Below are 22,242 nucleotides of genomic sequence, written 5' to 3'. Positions count from 1 at the left end.
GGAAGTTGCTGTTCTTGCCTTGAATGTCTAATATAATAATCCCTAATGAGGCCCCATTAGTATTATGACTTGGGCTGGTTAATTATCAGGCGGAGTCTGGGAGCTCCTTATTTTCAGACTAAACAATTTCATGAAAAGCCTTCGAGAATTACGTCTTACTTCATCAGATCCCGTGGCCACTCCGCAGATCTAATGAGGCCAGTTGCAGGTCCTTTGTTTGTTTATTCGCGGACCTGGGTTTAAAAACACTCGGCTCCCACGAACACCAGGTGTCTTACATAAGACAAAAGCCATGACAAGAAAGAAATGAATGAATTATATGCGTCCGAAGAGATTGTATAATATGATGGAACAATATACCAGAAAAGTTTTCTGGGTCGAATGCGGGAATTTTGGCCTCTGGGTCTTGGGAGCAGTTGGATCCTTCCCAAGGGAGGGAGGGCAGCCTATGGCTGGAGACCCAGTAAGTTGAGGGTCCCTCGTGTTTGTGTGGATTTCAGATGCTGTTGGATGCGTTGATCCAGAGGAATGCGCTCTCGTCTGTGGAACAGAAGTTGGATGTGCCAACATTGCCTATCCCAAGTTGGTGATGGAGCTCATGCCCAGCGGTAGGTGAAGACCAGGTGGTGTCACTTGCCTTGATGGGGGCAGCTTCACACTCCAGGTGGCCTTCCTCCCCTTCTCCTCCCCCAAATTTAGGGGTTGCCTTGAACACCTGACTTTTCCACCACCTGCCAGGTCTTCGGGGCTTAATGGTGGCGGTGATGATGGCTGCCCTCATGTCCTCCCTGACGTCCATCTTCAACAGCAGCAGTGCCCTCTTCACCATGGACATCTGGAGGAAGGTCCGGCAGGAGGCCAGTGAGAAGGAGCTGCTGCTGGTCGGAAGGTGAGAGCGATGGGATATTGGCGGGTTCTGCTCAGGCCTTCAGAGAAATCCACAATCCGGTTAAGTCTGCTGTCCCATATTTCGTAGCTAAACCAGCACTGCCTACTTTAGGAGTGAAGGAAGAACTTAAACATGTGCAGAAGTTTGGTAGAATGTCCACGGAGGAAGGGGTGTCTAGAGTAAGCCAGCAAGGGCTGGGCAAACCAGATATCTGTGAATGTTGGCTAGCTGTTGGACAACGAGGAGGAAACGGGAAACTGGGATCAGAGACGTGGGATGTAATTCATCTCCGGCTTGGCACATCTGGGGTTTGTCCCCGGGATCGTGTTGAAAAGGGAAGTTGAAGAGTCAAAGGCAACCTTGATGGGATGCTGAAGGGACAAGCCGTGTTTTAGCTGCCTTATCTGGGGCCTGATGACACTAGCCAGAAAGGGAGGTTCCCACTCCAGAGGTGTGAAGGTACTTCTTCTTCCAAAAACATGCTAGATGCAATCTTGGAGCGACGGTGGGATTTCCAGTCTGTAGGGAAGGCCCCACATTGGGCGAAACGATTTGAGACCTGGCTCCAGTCCCAGGTCGGGATTCTTCTCGCCTTCCTCTTCTTCTCCTGGGTAATTTTCCAGTCTCAGCCGCCACTCAGTTTCTCTTCCTGTAAAATGGGCTCAACAATCTCACCGGCATCTGCTGACTTCAGCAACTGTTTCATTGTTTGCGTGACACAGCGAGAGCTCGAGTGGTGATTGTCTGAATTGCACACCGACCTTCATCACGATGAATCACCGAGCGATGCCCCGTTTCATCGGCCTGTCTGGCAAGCAGGCAGCGAGGAAGAGCAGCCGCCAATGTTGTGGCTGTCATCCTCTGGAATTCCTCGCCCTGCAAAATTTCACCCCCCGTGTGCGTCCCAGCTCTATAGTTTCCAGGGATTATTGGGTTTTTTAAAAAAAAATACCTGTAAGTTTATGTTGGACTGATTGGCAGGAGTGCTGTGTTCACCATAGGTGACTATCTGTCTTTCTCTGTAAATCTGATTGATGGACCATCTCAGGCCGCATGAATTAGACAATGCAGGGTGATGAGTTGGAAGGGACCTTGGAGGTCTTCTAGTCCAACCCCCTACTTAAGCAGGAGACCAAGTTCAGACAAGTGACTGTCCAGTCTCTTCTTAAAAACTTCCAGTGATGGAGCACAACTTCTGCTGGCAAGGAGTTCCACTGGTTAATTGTTATCACTGTCAGGAAATGGCTCTGTTGAACTCGCCGTACGCTTCCTTTACCGGCAATATTGTGAGATTGCCCAGATTTCTTGCATTGATCTCAACCTCACGCTGCCCTTTTAAGAGCGCTTAGTCCTCGGCTTGTGACGACCACCGGGACCAGAATTCCTGTTGCTAAGCAAGGAGGTCGTTCAGTGAATCGTGCCTGATTTTACGGCCTTTTTTTAAAAAACATGCTTGTTAAGCAATTCACTGCAGCCGTTGAGTGAGTCATGCAGTCCTTATGCGAATCCGGCTCCTCCCACGGACTCTGCTTGCCGGGAATCGGCTGGAAAGATTGGCAGGAATGCGATCACGTGACCCCTGATTTGGGGAGGCTGTGACGGTCATAAGTAGAAATCTGCTCCCGAGTCCCTTTCTTCAGGGCTGCTGCAACTTTGAACGGTCGCTAAACGAATGGTTGCAAGTAGAAGACTCCCCGTGGCTAATGCAAGCCGGGAGCCATGAAGATCGTTAAAGGTTAAGCAGGAAAATGGGGGGGCGGGTGTTTTCGAATTAAAGGGCGGTCCCCGCTTCAGGGCTGCTGCAGGAGGCCGGCTTTCCCTACCTGCCCGAGGGGCACAATTCCCCACCTCTGGCAGCTGAGGGCACCTCTGGGCCTGGCATGATTTGCGGGGCACAGCCCCATCGCCCGAGTGAGCGAGCGCATGAGTGGCCGCAGGCTGGACTCCCCTCAGCGCAGCGTTGGGCAAGGCGGGCCCTTCCGCCACTCAATGGCATCTCTTGGCGGCTCATCGCTCCGCTTGTGATGTGCGGAGAGGGGCTGCGATGCCCGCTGGGCGCAACCGGGCGGGGAAAGAAAGCTGCGGGGGAGATGGGCACGCCCCTGCGTCAGCCTCGGGGGTTTCCGCAATGTGGGACGGGCTGGGGGGCAGGGAGACTGAGGGGCGGGGGGAGAGTTCGGGAGGTCCCCCTCTGCTTCTGATGGAGGGTCGGGTGGGACTTGGATTGTGGACCAGGAGCCTGAGGGGCCCTTCTGCGCTCTGGCACCCCGCTTGATCCAGGGAGGAGCAGCTGATTTTCAGGAGCTGAGGCTGAAGCTGCCAGGTGGGGACCGAGTCCCCGGTTGCCATGGGGAAGAAGCAAACAGTTGCCCCGCTTGGAAAAACAGAGATCCTGTCTCGGCAGGTAACCCAAAAGCTGTGCTTGTCCTTATAAGGCCGAGGCGCCTCTTCCTTCTCTTCCCGTTTGCCTGCAGTATCAATGCCCTTGCGTCATCTCCCCCCGCAAGGGGAGTGGCACGCAAGGAGGATGGGGCTGGAAGCCAAAGGGTGGCTGTGCGGAGGGGGGGGGGAGAATTGGGTCATTCAAGGACTGGGTCCATGGCAGGATGGGTGGGGGGGCTCTGCAGCCACGATGCCCTTTGCCATCCGGGCCCGATCTCCTGAGCTGCTTGAAGCGAGGCTGGTGAACTGCAGCGCTGGCCCCGCAGGAGGAACGTTTGGGCTGAAGAGTCTCTGCCGCCCCGTTGCCTCTGTTCCCAGCCACCCGAAGCCCCCCCTCTTAGCGCTGGTTGGCAGGCTGGCTGGGGGCTGCAGACCCGGTGCCTCCTCAAGGGTGATGGTGATGGCTTCCCACCCCCACCTGTGGCTCCCCCCATGCTGAACCCCGGCCCCCTGCACCCCTAACCCCGCACCCCTGTGGAGTCCATCCTTCATGGGGGTGGACCTTCAGCTGGCCCAACCTCTGGAGCCTGCAGGGATGACCCCAGGCGCCTCATGACCTCCTCGTGCCAACCAGGCCAGTGACCTTTTCTGCCCTCCTTCAAGTCTTGTTTACCTCCCCGGCCTGGAGAAGTTTCTTGTTCTTAATGCTGATTGAGAAATGCCTGCAACGGGCAGGACTGGGCCACTGCCCTGGCTTGGCTTTGAAAGAAGCGAGGGGAGGAGGAGGAGGAGGAGGAGGAGGCGGCCATCGTGACTCGCCCAAAAGCTTGGAGACAGATGGGCAGTTATGCCAAAGTGCCTTTTCCCAGGACGTGGCGGCTGTTTGAGGACAGCCCTGCCGGGTTGGCTAACCCAGCGGGTCAATTAAAACGTCTGCGTGGCCCTTTCTCATCCTAGGCTGGGAACAGTAACAATCAGGATTATGAAGCTGTCAAACCTTCGAGAAGATTCTCCACCCAACGCTGCCCAGGTGTGCTGGACTGCAAACGCTCACCTGCCAATTAGCCTCCTTTCTTGCCAAACATGTATACCAAAACTCCTCAATCTGAGCAACTTTAAGACACGTGGACTTCCGCTCCCGTGGCTGGCTGGGGAATTCTGGGAGTTGAAGTCCACGCGTCTTAAAGTTGATTGGTTATAAAGTTGGCTGGTTTATACCTTCTTTAGTCTTCCACAAAAACCTACCTCCAGGCATTTAAATGTCCGAAAAGTTAAAAGTTTAAAAAGTTAACTGCCTAATTGCTTCAGGAACCGGGGAAAGCATGTCTGTCGCTTGCCCTCCCTGGCCATAAGGTGCTTTCCATAGGACAACAGGAAGCTGCCAAGGTGACTATTCAAAATTGGACAACAAAGACATTCATGTTATGTTGCATTAACGATGTTTAGCATTTCTCACTTGCTCGCCTCGCCCTGCCATCATTTCCCTTTTTGCAGTTCCTAAAATTCCATGCTGGGCTTCGGGGCGGAAGCTCTTTCCCTGAAAGGCTGATTTTTCAAGGTCGAGTTGAAAAGGCAGCATCGACTTTAGGTCTCTGCGATCTTCCGCCTTAGCAACCTTCCTTCTTTTCCCCCAGGAGAGCTACCAGAATAAGGGGATGCATTAATTAAGGCCTGATTGGCTTTTTTGGCCCGAGGTATAAATAAAGAGTTATCATAATGATGTGCCTGGACTTGTTTGCTGCTTCTTCTATTTGTCATGGTTTTTCTCAGGGCTGATGGTGCATTGCGAGGATTTGTGGGTTTTGCATGGTGGGAGCGGAAGGCCTTAACCTCCTTTTTCTTTGGTGGCTTCCCAGAATTTGGTGTGCCTCCTGGTGTGGGGGTCATAAGCCACGAGGCACCGTTCCTGGCCGGGGCGTTGTTGAGTGATGGCTTCAGAGGTGTTGATAGGCTGAATTCCTTCCGCAGTGACTCTCAGGCCGTCACGCTTGGGAGAAACAGGTGACACCGTCACTTCCGAATGTGGGTGCTGCCATGAGTGGCTTCGGCTAGGGTTGCCCCTGAAATCCAGAGTGACTCAGCTGAGTTTCCACAAGCTTGCAAAATCCGTCCCTCCATCGTACGATGGGTTGCAAGGGGACGTGGGTGTGCTGGGACGGGTGTGTCAACCCTCTGAGGTAGCCCAGGCCGGGAAACCGACACCTTGATTGTAAGGATGGAAGAACAGGAAGTGGAAAGAGCTTCCATGCCGCCCCCCCCCCCCTCGGTCCCCTTTGCCTTTGCTTCTCAGACAACGCGGGGAGGTCGTTTCGGAGACGCTTTCTCAAATTACACTTCTGGGTTGGATTCAGGTCCCGTTTTATCAGCTGGCTGTCTAGGCTGCCTGCCAAGCTCCCTCTCCCAGCCCCCGCTCTCCTTCCTGGGACGGAAGTCGGGGGTTCAGGGTTGGCTGGGTCGTGTCCCTCATTTAGCCATTCAGGACCATCCTTGGCTTGGCAGGAGAACGTGAAACCTTAAGGAAACAGAAACCTTAAAATAAGCGAATGTTTCAGTGAGGCCGGAGGGTTGCCCGACAGCGTTCAAATATTATTTGAGTTGGGGGAAACCTTTGTAATCAGGAAGGTGGAGAAAAGGGAGAAAGGAGGAGAAGGAAAGGAAAGGAGAAGGAAGCAATGAAGGAGAAAGAAGGAGAAGGAAAGAAGAAGGGAGAAAAGAAAAGGGAGAAAGGAGGAGAAGGAAGGGGAAGGAAGGGGAAGGAAGAAAAGAAGGGAGAAAGAAGGAGAAGGAAAGAGAAGAAAGGGAGGGAAAAGGGGGGAAAAAAGGAAGGAGAAGAAAGAAGGGAAGGAGGTTTATTGCAGTCAATGACCATCGCAGGAACAAAAATGATCCTCAACAGGGACAACGGACCCCTCAATCTTTTCCGGCAGAGGGACACAATCCCTAGGAAAGTCCACCTTCCAGGATCCGGCTGTGAGACCCCTTTTTGTAGCCCCCCCCCCGGGTGATTCTGGAGGTGGAAAAGGGGGAAGGTGAGCAGGGAAGGGCAAAGGGCACCTGTGTCTTTGCTGCTTTGGCAGGGTGGTGACCGTCATCCTGGTGGCGGTGAGTGTGGGGTGGCTGCCCATCCTGCAGAGCTCCAACAGCGGTCAGCTCTTCATCTACATCCAGTCGGTCACCAGCTATCTGGCCCCTCCCGTCACCGCCGTCTTTCTCCTGGCCGTGTTTTGGAAGAGAGCCAACGAGCAGGTGACTTCGGTGTTTTGTGTGTGTGTGTGTGAGTGGGTGAGTGTGTGCCTTCGTTGTCTTCAACAGCGCTGGACCTCTGGCTGCCCCAGTGGTGCTCGGGGAGGCACAACCAATCCATGCAGCCCTTTGCACACCTGGCCAGGGTACAAAACCACCCATCCCGGTTCAGGAGAGCCTTGGGGTGTGTTGGACGGTTGTTACGGGACGCTGGCCTTGGGGAGGCCGTGTGTGGCTCACCTGGATTTGGAGAGAAAGGTGCATGGACCCCAAAGAACGACCCTTACCGTAGCCTTGGTTGGGGCATGCTGGGAGCCTTGACGTTGCCAGCGGGGGACTCCCCTGGTCTAGACGGCCCTGGTCTCCTTGTGCAGGGGGCCTTTTGGGGCCTGGCGGTGGGGCTGGCAGTGGGGCTGAGCCGGATGGCCTTGGAGTTCGCCTACCCGGCCCCCCGCTGCGGCGTCCTGGACCATCGGCCCCCGTTTGTGAGGGATCTGCACTACCTCCACTTCGCTCCCCTCCTGTGTCTCCTGACTGCGGCCAGCGTGGTGGGCATCAGCTGGCTGACGCCGCCCCCGTCTGAAGCCCAGGTGAGTCCGGAAAGGTGGGGTGGCACAGCCCCTGGAGGGCATGGCTGGGGGCATCCGCAGAGGTGCCCCAGGGAGGGCCAAATCCCCTCCCTTTCCAAACTGGAGGGCCAGGAAGGACGGAGTTAGTAGCGGAGCATTTGGGGGCAGGGGGGAGAATTGGGGGCTTCGCCTGGCCCCACCGCTGGGGTTGGGGGTGGGAGAGGCGAGCTTGATCTCCAGGCTGGATGCATGGCTGCTGCTCTGCCGGCTGACTCAGAGAAGGGCTGGGTTGTGTCTCCGGCTGAGCCGAAGCCACAACTGAGAAGCCGCTGGGCTAAGGACGCCGAGCTTCAGAGCCTCCGACCGGCCACGCCGCACCTAAGCACGATGGGTGAGCCGGTCCTGCATTCCTGGGCTGATGGGAGGGAGGGGGGAGGGCGAAGCTGCCCCTCCCAGCAGTGAGTCTCCCCCCCCACTTCCCCGCCCTCAGAAACAGCCACCTCCCCAAACACGGCAGCCTTTTGCCCCCCTAGAAGTGCTGGGGAACAGCCTGTCCTGGGATCCACTCCGACTCCTCCCTGGGGAACCAGCCAGGTTTCCCGGACTGGGTCTGGGGGCTTCCGTGCCCGTTTCCAGGATGGAGGGGGGGGGGGATGAAGGCTTTTGTCCCTTGGCCCTGGAGAGGAAAAATAGGAGAAGGTGGAAGGGGCCGTCAGAAGGATGTCCTGGGCTGGGAACTGGTCCACCCCCTCCCCCCAAAACAGTCCTCTTCTTATGGCCCCAGGCAAGATCCCCCCTACTAGTGGGGAGGGGAGGGGAGGGGGAGAGGGAAGAAAAGGGTAAGGAAGGGAAGGGAAGAGTCGGGGTTCATGTTTTATCAGCTGCCACAATTCTCTTTTCCTCTTTTGGAAACCACCGTAGATAAAGGACGTGACTTGGTGGACTCGGCGGTCCCTGGAGGCGCCTTCACCTGCCCATCTCTCCGGAGCCCCGTCCCTGCCCGGCCCGGGGAAAGACGGTGGGTCTCTGGGCCAGGAGCCAAACTCCTCTTTGCATCCCAGGGTTGATGCCAAGCCAGCTCTTCTCTGAGGATGAAGACAAGAAAAAAGCAGAGCCAGCCTCCCAGGGACAGAAAGTGAATGGCTTACATTTGGGGGGGGGAGGGGCACCCAAAGGCCATCCAGCCCCTGCTAGGGCTGGCGGACACCTGCAAGTCATGAAATGGCCTTGGTTTGCAAGCAGGAGGCAAACCTTGATTGTTCCCCCTGGCGTTCCTACTCTAAGGTGGACTGCTCCTGCGCATGGAGGTTGGGTGGCAGTGATGTCTGGGGAGAGCGCCGTCTCTGAGCACCCTGATTTTGACCGTAGGCTTCTCCTTCTCTCCTCCCTGCCAGCTGCCCCAGGAATCCCCCAGCCGGGGTCCTTCTGCACCGAGAGGGAGGCTGAAGGTGCCCCAGGGAAGGGTGGCCGGAGCACCCAGAGGGCAGCCGGCTTCTGGTCCCGGGTCTGCTCTGCCAACGCCCTGGTCCTCCTCTGCATCAACCTCTTTTTCTACGCTTACTTCGCTTGAAGGGGTTTCTGTGGGGTGGGGGCAGGAGGGAGGGAGGGGGCTGCGTTCCAAGGGGCCTTAAAGTGGGGGGCGGGTTGGGGGTGCTTCTCAATAGATTTCCGCCCTGGGGGTTCTTGGCAAAGCAAAGGGGCTTTTGGAAGAAGGATTTGAAGAAAATTTCTCCAAAAGGGACTCGGGGGTTTAAAGGGAAAACTTTTATTTCATCAAGAGATTTTTTTTCCCCCTAGGAATGAAAGAAATGACTTGGGGGGGGCGGGGCGGGGGGGCGTTCAGTTTGTAAGTCCTGGTTGCCACTTTGCTCGGCTCTTCAAGTCGCCTAGTGGCACAGAAGATAAAACCCAATAAATCAATTTTGGAAACTTGTCTCTCTGGCAGGTAAGAGCAGCTTTAGGAAGATGAGAACTGTTGCCCCGCCTCCTTGGAGGGCCCCTGGGGGGGGTCCGAGGGCCACTTGGAGGCTGAAGGTTTGCAGCAGACCTTCTGTAGCAGTCAAGAGGGCTCTGAGACCAAGACAGCATCCAGAGCTGTGTTTCTAACCTCGGCCACTCTAAGATGGGTGGATTTCAACTCCCAGAATTCCCTGGCCAGCATGCTCTGCAGGGCATCTCTAGGAGGGACCCCTCCACTGTAAGTTTGCGGTCCACGCATCTTGTCAAGGGATGCTGAGAACTGTAGTTTTTTCCCCCCTACCAATGTGAGGTGGTAGGAACCACCAGCGGATCAGATTTCTTGCTGTAGGTCATTCCAGCACGTAAATTCAGGCAGCTCTTTGAAAACATCAGATGGTTGGACCATAAGGCAGTTGTGAAGAAGGGCTGACTTAGGACAGCGCTTTGATTGAAGCTGCACGGCCGTTCTAAGGCTAGAAATACGTTGTTTTATAAGGCAAAATAATTAGAAAACTCCAGAGGTTTGTTTGGGCTCCAGGTGAGTGACGGGGATCGGCCCGCAAAGCATTTCAGTCTGCAATGAGCCCCAAAGGTCCAGCCTCCGAACGGCCGTCTGGGGGTTCCTCTTTTAAGGTCGGAGTGCAAAAGTAATGAAACGTTTTGCCTGGCTCTGGTTGAGGGCCGAGTGAGAACATCGGCTGACCTCGTGCCAGAGAAGGGAAGGCCCAGAAGGGATGGTTGAGTGAGCCGGGCAGGTCACATGCGCAGGGGGAAAACGTAGTTCCGAGGGAAAAGGCCCGTCTTCACCCCCAGCTTCCCTCTCCACCAGTGAGGGTCTGAGCAGTCCAGAATCTTGAGGACGTCCCCTCTGCAGAAGCTCAGCTGCGAGGGCTTCTCGGCCAAGAAGTCGAACTGGGCTTGGACGAACGTCGGCTTCCTGGGCTGCGGGCGAAAGGGGGGAAAGGAAATGTGGGGTCTTGTTAGCAATTCCCTCCTCCTCCCCCTGCCCTTGTCCCAGCTCTGTGGTTGAATGGGGTGGGGGATGAGATGGGCGTTCTTGGAGCGAGAGGTTGGGGATCATTCAGTGAGACAGAAGATCTGGGGTGCCTTTGTCCACTTGGCTAGAAGCTCCCAAGGCAAGACGTTCTCCAAGGTCAGCCTTGGCTTGGTGGGCAGTGGGAGCCCAGGAGGTCAAGGGAGGCTCCAGAAGAGGCCATCTTCTAAATTAAGGGGTGCAATTCCAAGTAGCCCTTGACTTGCCAACCACTTGTTTACAACTATTCACCGTTACAACAGGACGGGGAAAAAGCGAGGGGAGGCTGGGTGGGTTCCTTACCTCCTCGGCTTCTCCGTGGTCTTTCAGGAAGACCTGCCTCTTCTTGTCGATGCTGGTGGTTCGGTAGAAGTCCACCAGTTCATTGATGGAGTTGAACTTCTCCTCCCAGAGGTGGTACTTGCCCCTTTTATCTCGGAGAACTTTGAAATGCAGCACTTGGTCTCCGTAGCTAGGAGGGAAGCAGAGGGTGGATGAAGTTTAGGGCTGAGGAGGAGAGCGGGGTGCTTGGAGCACAGCCGGGCACTTGCGGGGTGGATTGGGCTTCTTCTACGGAGCAGGGGTTGGCTTGATGGCCTCAGTGGCCCTCCAGGTTGATGGTTCTAGGAAATAATTTCACGGACCAGAGTCCATCACGGAGAAAGAAGAAGGGCGACCTTCCTTGTCGTGTGTCTACCGCAAAGACCGGATAACAAGACAGTCTCCCCCGCCCATCAGATTGGACAGCCATTACTCGGAGACCGTAAAGGCTCTCCTGCCTAACCAGAACACCTCCCAGGTCCCTTCCAACGCTGATATTCCACCTTACTAAAGCAACTTCGCTTTCTGCATCTATTTTATCTATTTTAAACCTTTTATTTAAAGTCTGTTTGCCACAGGAAGGACGCAACCTGGCACGAGTGAGGGCTTTGGCCTCTCGGTGGGGACCTCGCCCAAGCTCTCCCATCTAGGCTCCTTGGCTCTTGTGCCGAGGCTTCCTTTAAACCAAGAGAAGGAAGGAAGAAGAGCAATTCGCCTGCAGGCTGACCTCCGGAGCTCCTGCTAATCCCCACAGCCTTGACTCACAAAGAGCGCACCCTCGGCGTGCAACTTGCTTGCCAACCTTCGCCAGGTCTCAGTATGTGAGATGTGAGGTGGACAGCCAGGTGGGGTTGATGACAGTCGGTGTTGTATGTCTGATATAACTGCAAAAGGCCTTATTTCCAGCCAGGTAACTGCTGGGTTTGGTTGTCTTGGGGCAAAATAACCGTTGACAGTCACAGGCCAAAAACCTCTGGAGATGGTGGAGAACTGGTGCCTTTGACGACGGTCTCCTGAACTGCCAGGGTTAAACCCAATATTTTCCAAAGGGATGTTCCAAACTTTAAGACTTGTGGATTTTAACTCCCAGGATTCCCCAGCAAGGCATACTGGTTGGGGAATGCTGGGAGTTGAAGTCCACCCCTCTCAAAATTGCCGCCTTTGGAAAATGATCAGAGGCCAGAAACTTGGTGCAATTTTTACCCTTCTGCTTCTAAATGCCCAGGGAAGTTCCAAATCACCTCCAAAAGAAACTTTTATTTGGCAATTTAGCTGCCCAGCCGCAAATTGCTTTTTTTAAAAAAAAGTCCCATCCTTGGCAATTCCAGCACTGGGGTTAAGCCATAATTACACCCTGTTCTCATCACTCTGCCTCCTAAGCTTTCGGCTGCTGAAACAGGAGAGGCACAAAGCTGGTATAAACACAAAGAAGCGACGGGAAAACAGCTTTGCTTTCACAGCTCCTGTGTCAAGTGACAACTTGCATCCGCAAAGTCGCAGATTAAACACCCCAGAGAGTCTGAGCGATGTTTTGATTTTAGGCGATGTGCCAGGAAGCACATTTCTTGGCTCTGGGTGCCGAGGCCTCAAGTGCCCACCTGATGCCTGAGATGAGAAGAACAGTCTGGAGATGGGGCAGCGGGCGTCGTGTCGTTGCGGAGGCAACGGTTGGAGGGATGGGGCCTGCTAGGGAGGGGAGGAAGCAACTATTCAGAAAGCTTTGAGGGTTGGTTTGAAGAAGACCCAACTGTAGGAGAAGAAAAATGGACGGTGTTGAATTGTAAGCTGCCCAGACGGGATGGGCAGCTATAGAACTTCAATGGATGGATTTGCCCAAGATGGGTTTGGGTCAACCTCTCTTCATCGGGACACTTGGGAAGGGGACACAGCGCTTTTTCAGGCAGAAAATCCCCTATTCCGCCCTGAACATTAAAGAGATCCTAAGTTACGACGACTGGGTTAAGGCCTTCCTGGGTTTTGGAGACCCGCCATGTGAAGGAAGAATCAAACGGGACTCCAGGAGAAGCCGCTTTACCCGTCATGATCCCACGTCAATCTCCTCAACCCACTCCTGACATTTTGGGAATGTAGCCCCCTTAATTCCCAGCCACGCTGGCCACATGGAAGCCAGCATGTTGGGCAGAGAAGGACTCTTCTTACTCAGATCCCTTTCTGGGTCATGTGAAAGTGGCAGAAGATCCCATGCAAAGCGGCTTCCTATCCTTGGTAGTTCTTCAAAAGCCACCTGCCTATTTTCTGCTGACACAGGAGTAAGCTGCAGAGCTGTCCTTTCTACGCCCTGTTGATGAAAACTGCGCCCCATGATCCTAGGAAAAACGATGGTAAAATTAGACAGCAACCACAGCTTAATTTGGGCAGAGAACTCGACGCAAGTTCAAGCTCTGTGGTTTTCCAGGTCAGGAGGAAACGATGTCTGGCCTGTTGACATCTCTTAGAAAGAGGCACCAGGATGGAGCCCTGCAAAGGTTGACCTGACTTTGCAGGTTCTGGAGCACCTTTGGGGAAACCGGTCTGTTCCTCTGGTCCAAGCAGGGGAGGAGACCTCAGGCTTGGGCCTAGTTTGCCCTCTTCTTCTGGAAGGGCAGGTCCACTTCCTCTTCTGGAACTGGGCAGAGACAGCAAGGCTTATAGGTGATGAGATCTCAGTACATCGATGTGCCTGGGATCCTGGAACGGGGTTTCTACAGCCCTTTGGCCTTGCCAATCCACCCAGGGTGACTCCACCATTTTGGCCATATAATTGAGGGCACGAAGGAAGCAACTTTTCATTGCTGTCTCTGGAAACTCAACTCCCTTGTTGATCTAGGACGAATCATCCCGGCCTCTTCCACCAGCTCAGCTTGGTTTTCCTTCCCCTCCCTTAGAACAGGACAGGACACACAAGGGCCCGCTGACACCTGGGCCTCTCACCTGTGGCATTTTGGAAACACACCTAGGGCCATTCGATCCCTTGGAAAGGAAGTCAAGAAGAGGGACCCCTTCCAACTGAGAGCTTCCTGGGCGCCTCCCTTGAAATGACTTTGCACATCTGGCTCAGCTGGAAATCTTGGTTTGCAAACCACCATGCCGGTTTGTCAATAAGCGAAGTCGGGTTTGCTTAATGACCACATCATTCCTTGAACAACCCCAGTGATCTGCATAACGACCGTGGCAAAAAAACCATCGTCAAATTGAGCATGATTCACTTAACTACTTGCCTTGCTCAGCAACAGAAATTCTGGTTCCCAACCATGGTCATAAGTCAAGGACTACTTGAACTTAGATCCGGGGCCTCCAAACTTGGCAACTTTAAGACTTGGGGTCTCCATCTCCCAGAATTCCCAGCCAGCGTAGCAAAGCAAAGCCAAGGTGGCTGGGGAATTCTGGGAGTTGAAGTGCCAGGTGTGGAGACTCCTGGTTTAAACACTCCCACCCCGTTAAGCAGCACGGAAGACTTAAGGCAAAGTGTGAAGTTGTGGAGTTGTGGCCTCTAACGAATGCTGGCTGCGGTTGAGGGGGGTGGGGGGGGAGCGGGGCCGATCGAGGTCCTTCACGGTGAGTACAGGGGGAAAGAAATCCGCTGGCCTGATGTGCCTGGTCGGATCCCCCTCCAGGGGCAAATCCTGCAGCCGCCAGCCAAGAACTGTGCTCAGGGAGAGCAGAACCACTCCCTGGTAAATAAAGGAGAGGTCAGTTCTGTCATGTTTAATAGATAGCTTTGGGGCTTGTTGCTACAAGTTTCTAGTCCCTTGGAAGCAGAGGAGTCGCCTTTGAACAAAAGCAAAGAGAAAAGGCCCGGATTTGACTTTGAATACAAAGTGGGTCGAGATGAAGAAAAGGTGCCAGGCTGGCAAAGGGGTGGATGAAGTCACATTTCCCTCCCCCCCCCGGGTTTCTCTCTCCCTAATGGGTTGCCCTTGGCACAGAAAACTCGCTGGGTGGTTGGCGTGCCAGGCTGTGCGCATCAGTCTGAACATGAACCTGAATTGTATCCTCTCGCCACCCTCCCTCCCGGGCACCTCCTTCAGCAGAGCAGCTTTGTTTGGATGGTGGCTTTGTTGCTTGCCTGGCTTGTGCCAAGATGGTCATGGCAGGTGTGGGGGGGGCGAGAAGGGGCTGGGAAGGACCCCTCCAGATGTGCACGGAGGAGGAGGAGGAGGGGGCCCTCCCCAACTTGTCACCCCCAGAGGGGTGGGAGGAGCACAGAGAGGGAAGGAAGGTGCTGGGTGACTCCGAGGGGCGTAGAGCCGCATTTTTGACTTTAAGATGCGTGGACTTCAACTCCCGGAAACTCCCAGGCATTTCAGGTGGGTGGGCTACCACTAGAAGCCAAAGAACCTGCCGCTGAATAGCCAATTCCGTGTACTGCGGAAGCGGAAGCACGCTTTGCACTGGTAGGAACCCTCAGTTATATCCTTTTAATTGCTTGCTCATTTCCCAAAGCTGGGAAATTGGCTCCTTCCAAGCGCCCTGGGCGGTTTCTTTCCTGGAAAGGCTGCGTCGGCTGCTTCCCGGTGAGTGGAGAGCACCCTCTGGTGCCCTGAGCTGCAGCCGACGGCAACAGTTGCGCGCAGCAGGAGTCTCCCCAGGGTTCCCTTGACGGGCATCTCAACTGCAGAGGGACCCCCCGACTCCCGCGGCCTCGAGGCAAAGGACTTACTTCACAGAGATGGAGAAATCCCCCGGGCTGCTTTCGCTCTCCCGGATGAGAAACATGCCCCGGAACCGTCGTTTGAGGAGGGCCTTTTCAGCGCCTTGCCGGGAGATTTTGCCAGAATACCACCTGGAGGGGCAGAGGCAGGAGGTGGGGATTAGGGGCGAGAGGCAGCAGGTCAAGGTTCCCAACCTATCAAAGGTGACAGCCCCCCCCCCCCCGGGGGCTGCCAAGGATGTTTCGGTTCCCCTTTGGTCCCTTCAGAGGGTGCTCATGAAAGCAGCCTCGGTTTATTTTTGGACTCTGTCAGAACGAGAGTGGATGGTTCTGCTTGAGCTCCTTTCGGTGAGAACCGGAACTGGTCTCTCTTGCGTGCAGGAGAAACTCAGGGTTCGTGCCTAACCCTGCAGAAGTAGCTCACGGCTGGGATTCTCCGGGCCGGCTCTGCCTGGGGACAACCGCTCGGCAGCTGAGGCCGGACCAGGGAAAGGCACAAGGGGAATGAATGAATGGGGAGGAAGGAAATCCACGGGGTGGGGCAAGAGACCCTGGTCAGAGGTTAGGCCGTCTCTCTTCATCAAAGCGCTCTGAGCAGAGCAGCCCCCAACTCCAGGCGGGTCTAACACCATCATCTCTTCAGGCGGTAGCAGCCTCCCAACGTTGGAGGGGCTGCCCCAAAGAAGAGGGAGGGGCCCACCTCTGCTCCAAAGCCCCTGAAGGCAGGACAAAGAGCCACGGATGGAAGGAGAGATCCAACCTAGTTGTGGGTGCTCCATCACCGGAGGGTTTTAAGAAGAAATTGGGCAGCCATTGGTCCCGAACGATATAAGGCGGGGGGGCGGGGGGGTCAACATAGAAAGTTTAAGGCTTGTGGACTTCAACTCCCAGAATTCCCCAGCCAGCCAGGGCCTCCTGCTTGAGCTAGACTAGAAGACCCCCCAGGTGCCTTCGCTCTCTGATCTTCCCTTCTTCTTCTTCTCTCAGGACGCCTGTTTTGCAAGGCAACGCATGGCTGAAGCTCAGCTCGGTTTCCCCTCCCACCCACCCCCACCCCCCACCCCCATTTGAATATTGAACCAAGGGGGCTGGGTGGGGAGAGAAAACAAAAAATGTCAACCGGAGCCCTGTAAGAAAACTCTCTGGGCTGCTCTTGCAATCGTCCACCGCCCCTCGGCCTTGCGAGGGGGCTGCTTTGGGCTTCGTGGGGGCCCAACGGTGACCCAGGTCTGGCATCCTTGCTGTGGCTGGAATTGATCTTGATGGGATGAAGCCAACAAACTGCCATGCATTTTAATTTATGCATGCTGTATGCTTGTTTATGCGCACAGAGAAGAGACACAAATGTAGAAATCGATGGGCAAAGTGGGGCTGAAGGAACGCTCGCTGACTTTCTCTCCGTGGCGTCCTACTAAGCAGGCCAGGTCCCCGCTAGGAGGGAATTAACTGATGATATCAACAACGGCAACCGCCCCTCTGCCGACTTTCATCTGTCTTGCCCAAGCGGGGAAGAAAGCGCTACTTACGGATGAGCTTTCATTTTGATGTAGTTTTTGGGGACGAAGCCTTCCAGCCCACAGAGCTCTGCCTTGTACCAGTTCTGGTCCTCTTCCATGTTCAGAATCTGTGGGTTCAAAAGGAGGGATAAGCAAACCTCTGGCTGGAGCCGTGGGGGGGGGAAGGGGCAGGAGGCTGCCGAGGGGAGGGGTTGGAGCTGGGGGTGGGGGGAGATAAAGGCAGGCTCCATCTTGCCGTGGAGGAAGCCCAGGGGACGATGTGAAGCTCGAGGAGAGAATGCTTTCCTGGAGCTCAGGGCCCCAAGGATGCCGTCCAAATGGCTCCGGGGCGCCCTTTTCAGAGAGAGAGAAGGCTCTGGCAAAAGCGGGATTAATAATGCTTGTTTTATTTGGGGAATTTTAGCAAGGTGGATCGGAACTATACCCACGCTCTCTCATCCATCCATCTGTCAGTCTATCTATCTATCATCTCTCTCTCTCTCTCTCATCTATCTATCTATAATCTATCTATCTATCTATCTATCTATCTATCTATCTATCTATCTATCTATCTATCTATCTATCTATCTATCTATCTATCTATCTATCTATCTATCTATCTATCTATCTATCTATCCTCCCTCTATTTCTCACTATTTACCCATCCATCACCATCTTTCTCTCTTCTATCTCTATCTCTATCTGTCTCCATCCATCCCTCCCTCCCTCCCTCCCTCCCTCCCTCCCTCCATCTATCTACCTACCTCTCATCTCTCAACTTGCTTCAGATGACAGATTTTGTTCAGCAGTCCAACTGGATCTGATTTTTGGTTGTTTTAGAACAAATGCAGGTGAGGTTTGATCTGCCAACAGCCCTGACCGCCCCCACCCCCACCCCCGGCCAAGTTTACCTTCAGCGTGTCTCCCTTCTTAAAGGCCAACTCATCCTTCTCGGACGCCTGGAAGTTATACAGGGCAAGGGCCTCCATGTTGGGGCTGGTCCTTCTCCAGCCCAGTTGGCCGGACTTGCTTGTCCAACGAAGGCCCCTTGAGAAAGCCAGCCAGGGGTTTCTCTTGAGAAGTACCAGGCCGAGTTGCCTCCCGTCTCCCGTGCAGATCAGCCCCCAAAGTTTTCCTTCCAGCCACAGGTCAGGAGGTAGTTTGGGGCCAGAAAAAGGAACAGGGGAAAAAAATATGTGCGTAGAAATGAGACAGGAAGTATATTTGACTATGTTTGCTGGAGGACGAAAGAAGCTGCACCTGCAGAAAGCAACCTCACAGCGGGGAATTCCTCCTCCTCTCCTCCCAGGGGGCTCCAGCGCAAGGTTTCCTGCCGCCTGCGCGGCTTGTGCTCGAGGCAGGCGCATCTGCTCGAACCCATCACCAGCTTCTAAAGAGGCAAAGGGGGCTTATTTTTTTCCCCTGGCCGAAGCCGCCAACCCAGGCAAGCCTCTTTCCCCCTCGAAAGGCTCCTGTTGCTTTTCTAGGTGGGGAAAAACCACACACAATAATTTGTTGAGTTTGTGTAACGGATGCAGAAGGTGAGCTTGGAAAGTCTCCGCTCGGAGTTTGGGGGGTCCTGCTGCCCCACTGCCCCACTGCCCCACTGCCTTTCCCTCTTGCCCAACGGATCCGCGGGGTGGGGTGGGGGTGGGTGTGTGTCAGTGGCCCTGCGGCCAAAGCAGTTGCCCAAACATCTGCCCAACTCCTTCTAAAATGCCCCATTTGGCCACCAGGTGGCGAGGCGGCCTTGGACCGTCTTCTGCCTAACCAGAGGCTTGAAGTGCACCCATCCACCCATCCAATAGAGCTGGAAGGGACCCTGGAGGTCTTGTAGTCCACCCCCCCTGCAAGAGCAGGAGACCCTACCCCATTCCAGACCAAGAGGCTCTCCCGTCTCTTCTTAACCAGGGATGGAGCACCTCCAACTTCGGCAGGCAAAAGTTGTCCCGCCGGCTAATTGTTGTGGCTATCAGGCGGCTTCTCCACCACTCCAGGTTGTTTTGTCTCCTGGATGAGGTTCCACCCGTTGTTTCTTGTCCTGCCTTCTGGTGCATCCTGGGGAGCCCAGGAGAAGAAACCCCTAAAAGCCCCCCTCTGTCGCTCCCTTGACAGGACAGGAGGGGCGGGGGGGCGAGAAAGAGAGAGATCATTTTTCCAGACTGACCCCACTTCAAGCACTGGGGCATCCGCAGCACGAAGGGCATCGCCTGGGCAGAGGTGCGTGTGGGGCCTCCTGATGCGCAGCTGGGCAGGGGGGTCCGTGTTGCTCTGGCCTTTTGCTCCAAGGCAGCACATTTTCTCTTCTGGCTGGCAAGCACGGTGGGTGCAATAGGTAGGTGAAGACGGGCAAAGGAGCTTTGCTGGGCCAAACGTGGCTGGCATCCCTTGGCGCCCTGTAGATGCCCTTGGACTCTCGTTTGGCAAATGCCAGGACCACGGAGGGATGCAGCTCAGAATAGTTTTCCTCAATCTCCCTGAAGCCTTTTGGCTTCCTCTGAGCAGGTTGCTGGGTTCCCTGGTTCTTCTCCTTCCCGGAAAAATAAGATTCCCAAGTTGCCTGCGCTCACTTCACCCTTAAGCTGGTGACTGAATCAAACCCTGGTTTGGCTCCCAATAGGCTCGCTTTGTAAAGGTTGCTGGTTGTCTGTTTAAGAACATTTGCACGCTGGCCCAGCCCACTGCATTCTGGGCAGCGCAGGATAGGCACAGCACCGTAAAAGTACCCAGCTGACTGACTCAGCGTGCTGGCCGATGCCCGCCGAGCTTAGCATGCTGAGCAAAGGCCCCCGCGGTTCTTTTTCCTCCCTCCCTCCCTCCTCAGCCTGGGGAAGCAGATTGTGTGAACGCAGCCAGCTAGCGGGTGGGTGGGTGGGTGGCAGGATCTGCAGCCTGGCATTCCAGTTTGAAAGGACAACCAGGAACAAATCAAGGAGGGGAGAACCCTTTCCAAGCCTCTACTCAGGGAGAAAGGCATCCGCAGGCATATTTTTTTTTACCGGGTATGCACTTTTACTGGATCTAGGCTCAGCGCAAGGTCTATTTTGCCCTGCACGACAGTCCTGCAAGGCAGGCTGAGATGATGACTGGCCCAAAGGGTGTTGCATGACTTAAGAGTTAACCAGAATCTGTATCCATCCAACATTTTAACCAAAGCACCTACAGGCTCTCTATTTTTTTTCCAAATGATTTTAATAGTTCCATTTAGGAATTTATTATCGATTTTTTTTTTCGGCTGGTGAGTGACAACTCCAGCAACAGCCCCACCCTGGGACAGGCAGGCCCCAGAGGTCTCCAGTTCTGAAGGCTGCTTTTCTTCAGCTCCCGTCGATGTCTTCTTACAGAGTTGCCAAATACTTCCTGGCTGCTGTCAGACGCATCATGTGCAGCCATGCTATTTTTATTTTATATTTTTACTGCTTCCTTTGCTTTTCCTGATCTGGTGGAAACAGCCCGTTTGGCCGAGCATTAGAGGAACGCGATTCCAACGGTGCAAAGGGATGTCGAAATAGGGGAGAGGAGGCGGGAGAAGGGGACACGGCAGCCATAGCCTCCCCCCCCCACCCCCACCCCGAGATTCCTTGGGAAGAGGTTCTGGGGCTCTGCACATGGCCGGGGGCTGCAAGTGAGAGCACTGCAACGGGATGCTTCGTCTGGTGAGTGCATCTCAGCAGACCCGGCTCTTCCTGCATAAATGCTGGCAGACTTCCAGGAGATCCATGGGGGATCTGACACCCCCACTCGAAAATATGCGTAGGCCAGGAAGCAGAGGCAGGAGGGAGATTAGCTGGTGTGCCAGCCCTTCATTAAAACGCTCCAGGGTCCCTCGGTGTGCAGGGAGGGGGGGGGAATCTCAGGAAGGGGGAGCCCCGGGGGTGTGTGTGCGAGGGAGGGGCTGCCCATTCATCTGTTCCAAAGCTCCTTCATGCTGCCCTGTGGATGACGGTCAGGCTGGGGGAGAGCGTGCGGTAGGGCATCCCCTTTGGGGAAAGGCAGCCATCGTGAAAAAACGCTTCCTGTCTTCCAGACTCAGTCCAGCAGGGCTCGGGAAGGCCCCTGTGCCCAGAAGAGCTCCCTCCAAGGGTCAACACCTTTCCCGAAACCTTAGCGGCTTTAGGGCTTGTGGACTTCGACTCCCAGGATTCCCCGGCTGGCATGCCGGCCTGGGGATTCTGGGAATTCAAATCTTACCCATGCTGGCTGGGGAATTCTGGGAGTTGAAGTCCACCTGTCTTAAGATAGCGGAGGCAGACAAATGCTGCTTTGAGCCAAAGGGGACCCAGCGAGGGGAGTGGTTCAGGGGGTCACTCTAGAACAGGGAACATCTGGATCCGAATCAATCCACCGAGAACTGAAGAGGGTGAAGGGGAGCCAACTGGCTTAGCCTTCCTGTCTGGGGCTGGCATTTTTTAAGAGGGGAGGAAGGCCCAGTTGCATCTGGGCGACACAGGGGCCCCCAACGCCCTGGCATCGGCCCAAGGAGATCACAGTCACAGTTGGTGCCAGGATTGAAAGCACCCAACTGGGTGTGAAATATAAAAAACAAGCCCAGCTTGCTGGGATTTGCCTTCTCTTCAAAGAGAGACGTGGTCTTTGCCTCTTGAACTTCCTAAAGTAATAAGCGACTGCAGAAGAGAGGCCTTCGCCCCCCTCCTCCTCCTCCTCCATTAACCACTGGTTCCTCCAGGTGTTGGGAGGAAGAGGCAGCAGCTGGGCATTTTCATCAAAGAGGAGAAGAATGCAGCAGGGTGCCAATTAGAATAAATTATTACTTGCCTATCTTGCTTGGCATATGGAAATATCCAGCCAAACCAATCAATCTCCCTCCCTCCCTTTCTCAGCAACCCGCCCGACGCCCACCCAGGCGAAAGCACCATCTCTCGGGAGCCCAGAAGGCCTCCTGAAGATTCTCCTGTCCTCACCCTGCTACACACACAGGAAATCCTCAGAAACCTACCATTTTTTTCCCTTTTGCTTCTCCATTTTCAAACGTTGGGCGTAGCTGCGTGTTGGGTCCTATTGTGCCAACCGTCAGCTCTAAAAAGAGGGCTGCCTTGGGATTGGGGCAATGGGCACGTGGAAAATTAAGATTCTGGTGTGCAAACAAACCTTTTCTTATGCTTGATTTATTACGTTTATTACCACACTAACCTGGGCATCTGTCCGGCTATGCTCCATTTTCTATCCTGAGGTCCGATTTTGCAGTTCTGACACAGCCCTTTGTTCTTCTATTGATCTCTTTAATGACTCTGGAAGCTGGGGGAGGGGGCTGCCTGTGTGTGTGTGTCCCCCTGTGTGTGTGTTTTGCAGACAGACCTTCTAACACAGAACCCCGCTGAGATTTGGAGGCTGAACTGCACACAAGCCAGAGCCCCAGAGCCGCCTCCTAAGATTCAGCCTCATCAAAGGGTGGAGGGAGAAAACGTGATTTGGCAGAGGTTGGGCTGCATTTGCTCAGAAACAAACACAATAAAAGATATTTATTTCCGATGCTGCCTCCATGTGCACATACCGCTGGCTTGGCAGCAAATGAAGCACCCCGTGGACACACAATTGCAGGGCAGTCCAGCTGTTCCCTGCCCATCCAAGGGCTCCTGCAGGCGACGGCTGTTCAGCCCAGCGAGAGGGGTTGGCTTTGGGGGCACTATGCTTTTGAGGGGGGCTCTTCCTCAGGAAAAGAGCAGAGCCCTAGCCCCGCT

General features: G+C 54.7%; 2 protein-coding genes across 3 annotated transcripts in view; one reads left to right on the top strand and one right to left on the bottom strand.

Annotated features, from left to right (window-relative positions):
* SLC5A10 (solute carrier family 5 member 10) overlaps positions 1–9,016 on the top strand; it is a 40,965-nt gene extending 31,949 nt beyond the window's left edge. The window contains exons 9-14 of the mRNA XM_026704430.2: positions 501–608; positions 739–889; positions 6,349–6,517; positions 6,889–7,104; positions 8,005–8,101; positions 8,478–9,016. Of these exons, the coding sequence (XP_026560215.1) occupies positions 501–608; positions 739–889; positions 6,349–6,517; positions 6,889–7,104; positions 8,005–8,101; positions 8,478–8,653 (917 nt within the window). The 3' untranslated portion in view covers positions 8,654–9,016. The remainder of the gene's footprint in view (positions 1–500; positions 609–738; positions 890–6,348; positions 6,518–6,888; positions 7,105–8,004; positions 8,102–8,477) is intronic.
* Positions 9,017–9,512: 496 nt separating this feature from the next.
* GRAP (GRB2 related adaptor protein) lies at positions 9,513–17,748 on the bottom strand. 2 transcript variants are annotated; one of them, XM_026704431.2, is made up of 5 exons: positions 17,455–17,748; positions 16,574–16,671; positions 15,057–15,179; positions 10,379–10,547; positions 9,513–9,984 (listed from the first exon to the last, which is right to left on the bottom strand). In XM_026704431.2, exons 1-5 carry the CDS (start codon positions 17,530–17,532, stop codon positions 9,799–9,801), a joined length of 654 nt encoding a protein of 217 aa, XP_026560216.1. In that variant the 5' UTR covers positions 17,533–17,748; the 3' UTR covers positions 9,513–9,798. The 2 variants fall into 2 exon arrangements, with proteins under 2 accessions (XP_026560216.1, XP_087768932.1); XM_087912806.1 differs by lacking the exons at positions 9,513–9,984; positions 10,379–10,547 and adding an exon at positions 12,386–12,723 and having other exon boundaries at positions 17,455–17,673.
* Positions 17,749–22,242: the final 4,494 nt, after the last annotated feature.

Source organism: Pseudonaja textilis, chromosome 14, assembly GCF_049901715.1.
Source record: "Pseudonaja textilis isolate UNSWEBS1 chromosome 14, rPseTex1.2, whole genome shotgun sequence".
Taxonomy (NCBI): domain Eukaryota; kingdom Metazoa; phylum Chordata; class Lepidosauria; order Squamata; family Elapidae; genus Pseudonaja; species Pseudonaja textilis.
This window is presented reverse-complemented; position numbering and strand designations above follow the sequence as displayed.

Bases quoted from the DNA above. Each gene is read 5' to 3' on its own strand.
- GRAP (XM_026704431.2), bottom strand. From the start codon at position 17,532: ATGGAGGCCCTTGCCCTGTATAACTTCCAGGCGTCCGAGAAGGATGAG. The intron at 16,672-17,454 runs GTAAACTTGGCC...TTGAACCCACAG, and splicing joins AGAAGGGAGACACGCTGAAG to ATTCTGAACATGGAAGAGGA. The intron at 15,180-16,573 runs GTAAGTAGCGCT...CTGCCCCTCCAG, and splicing joins ATCAAAATGAAAGCTCATCC to GTGGTATTCTGGCAAAATCT.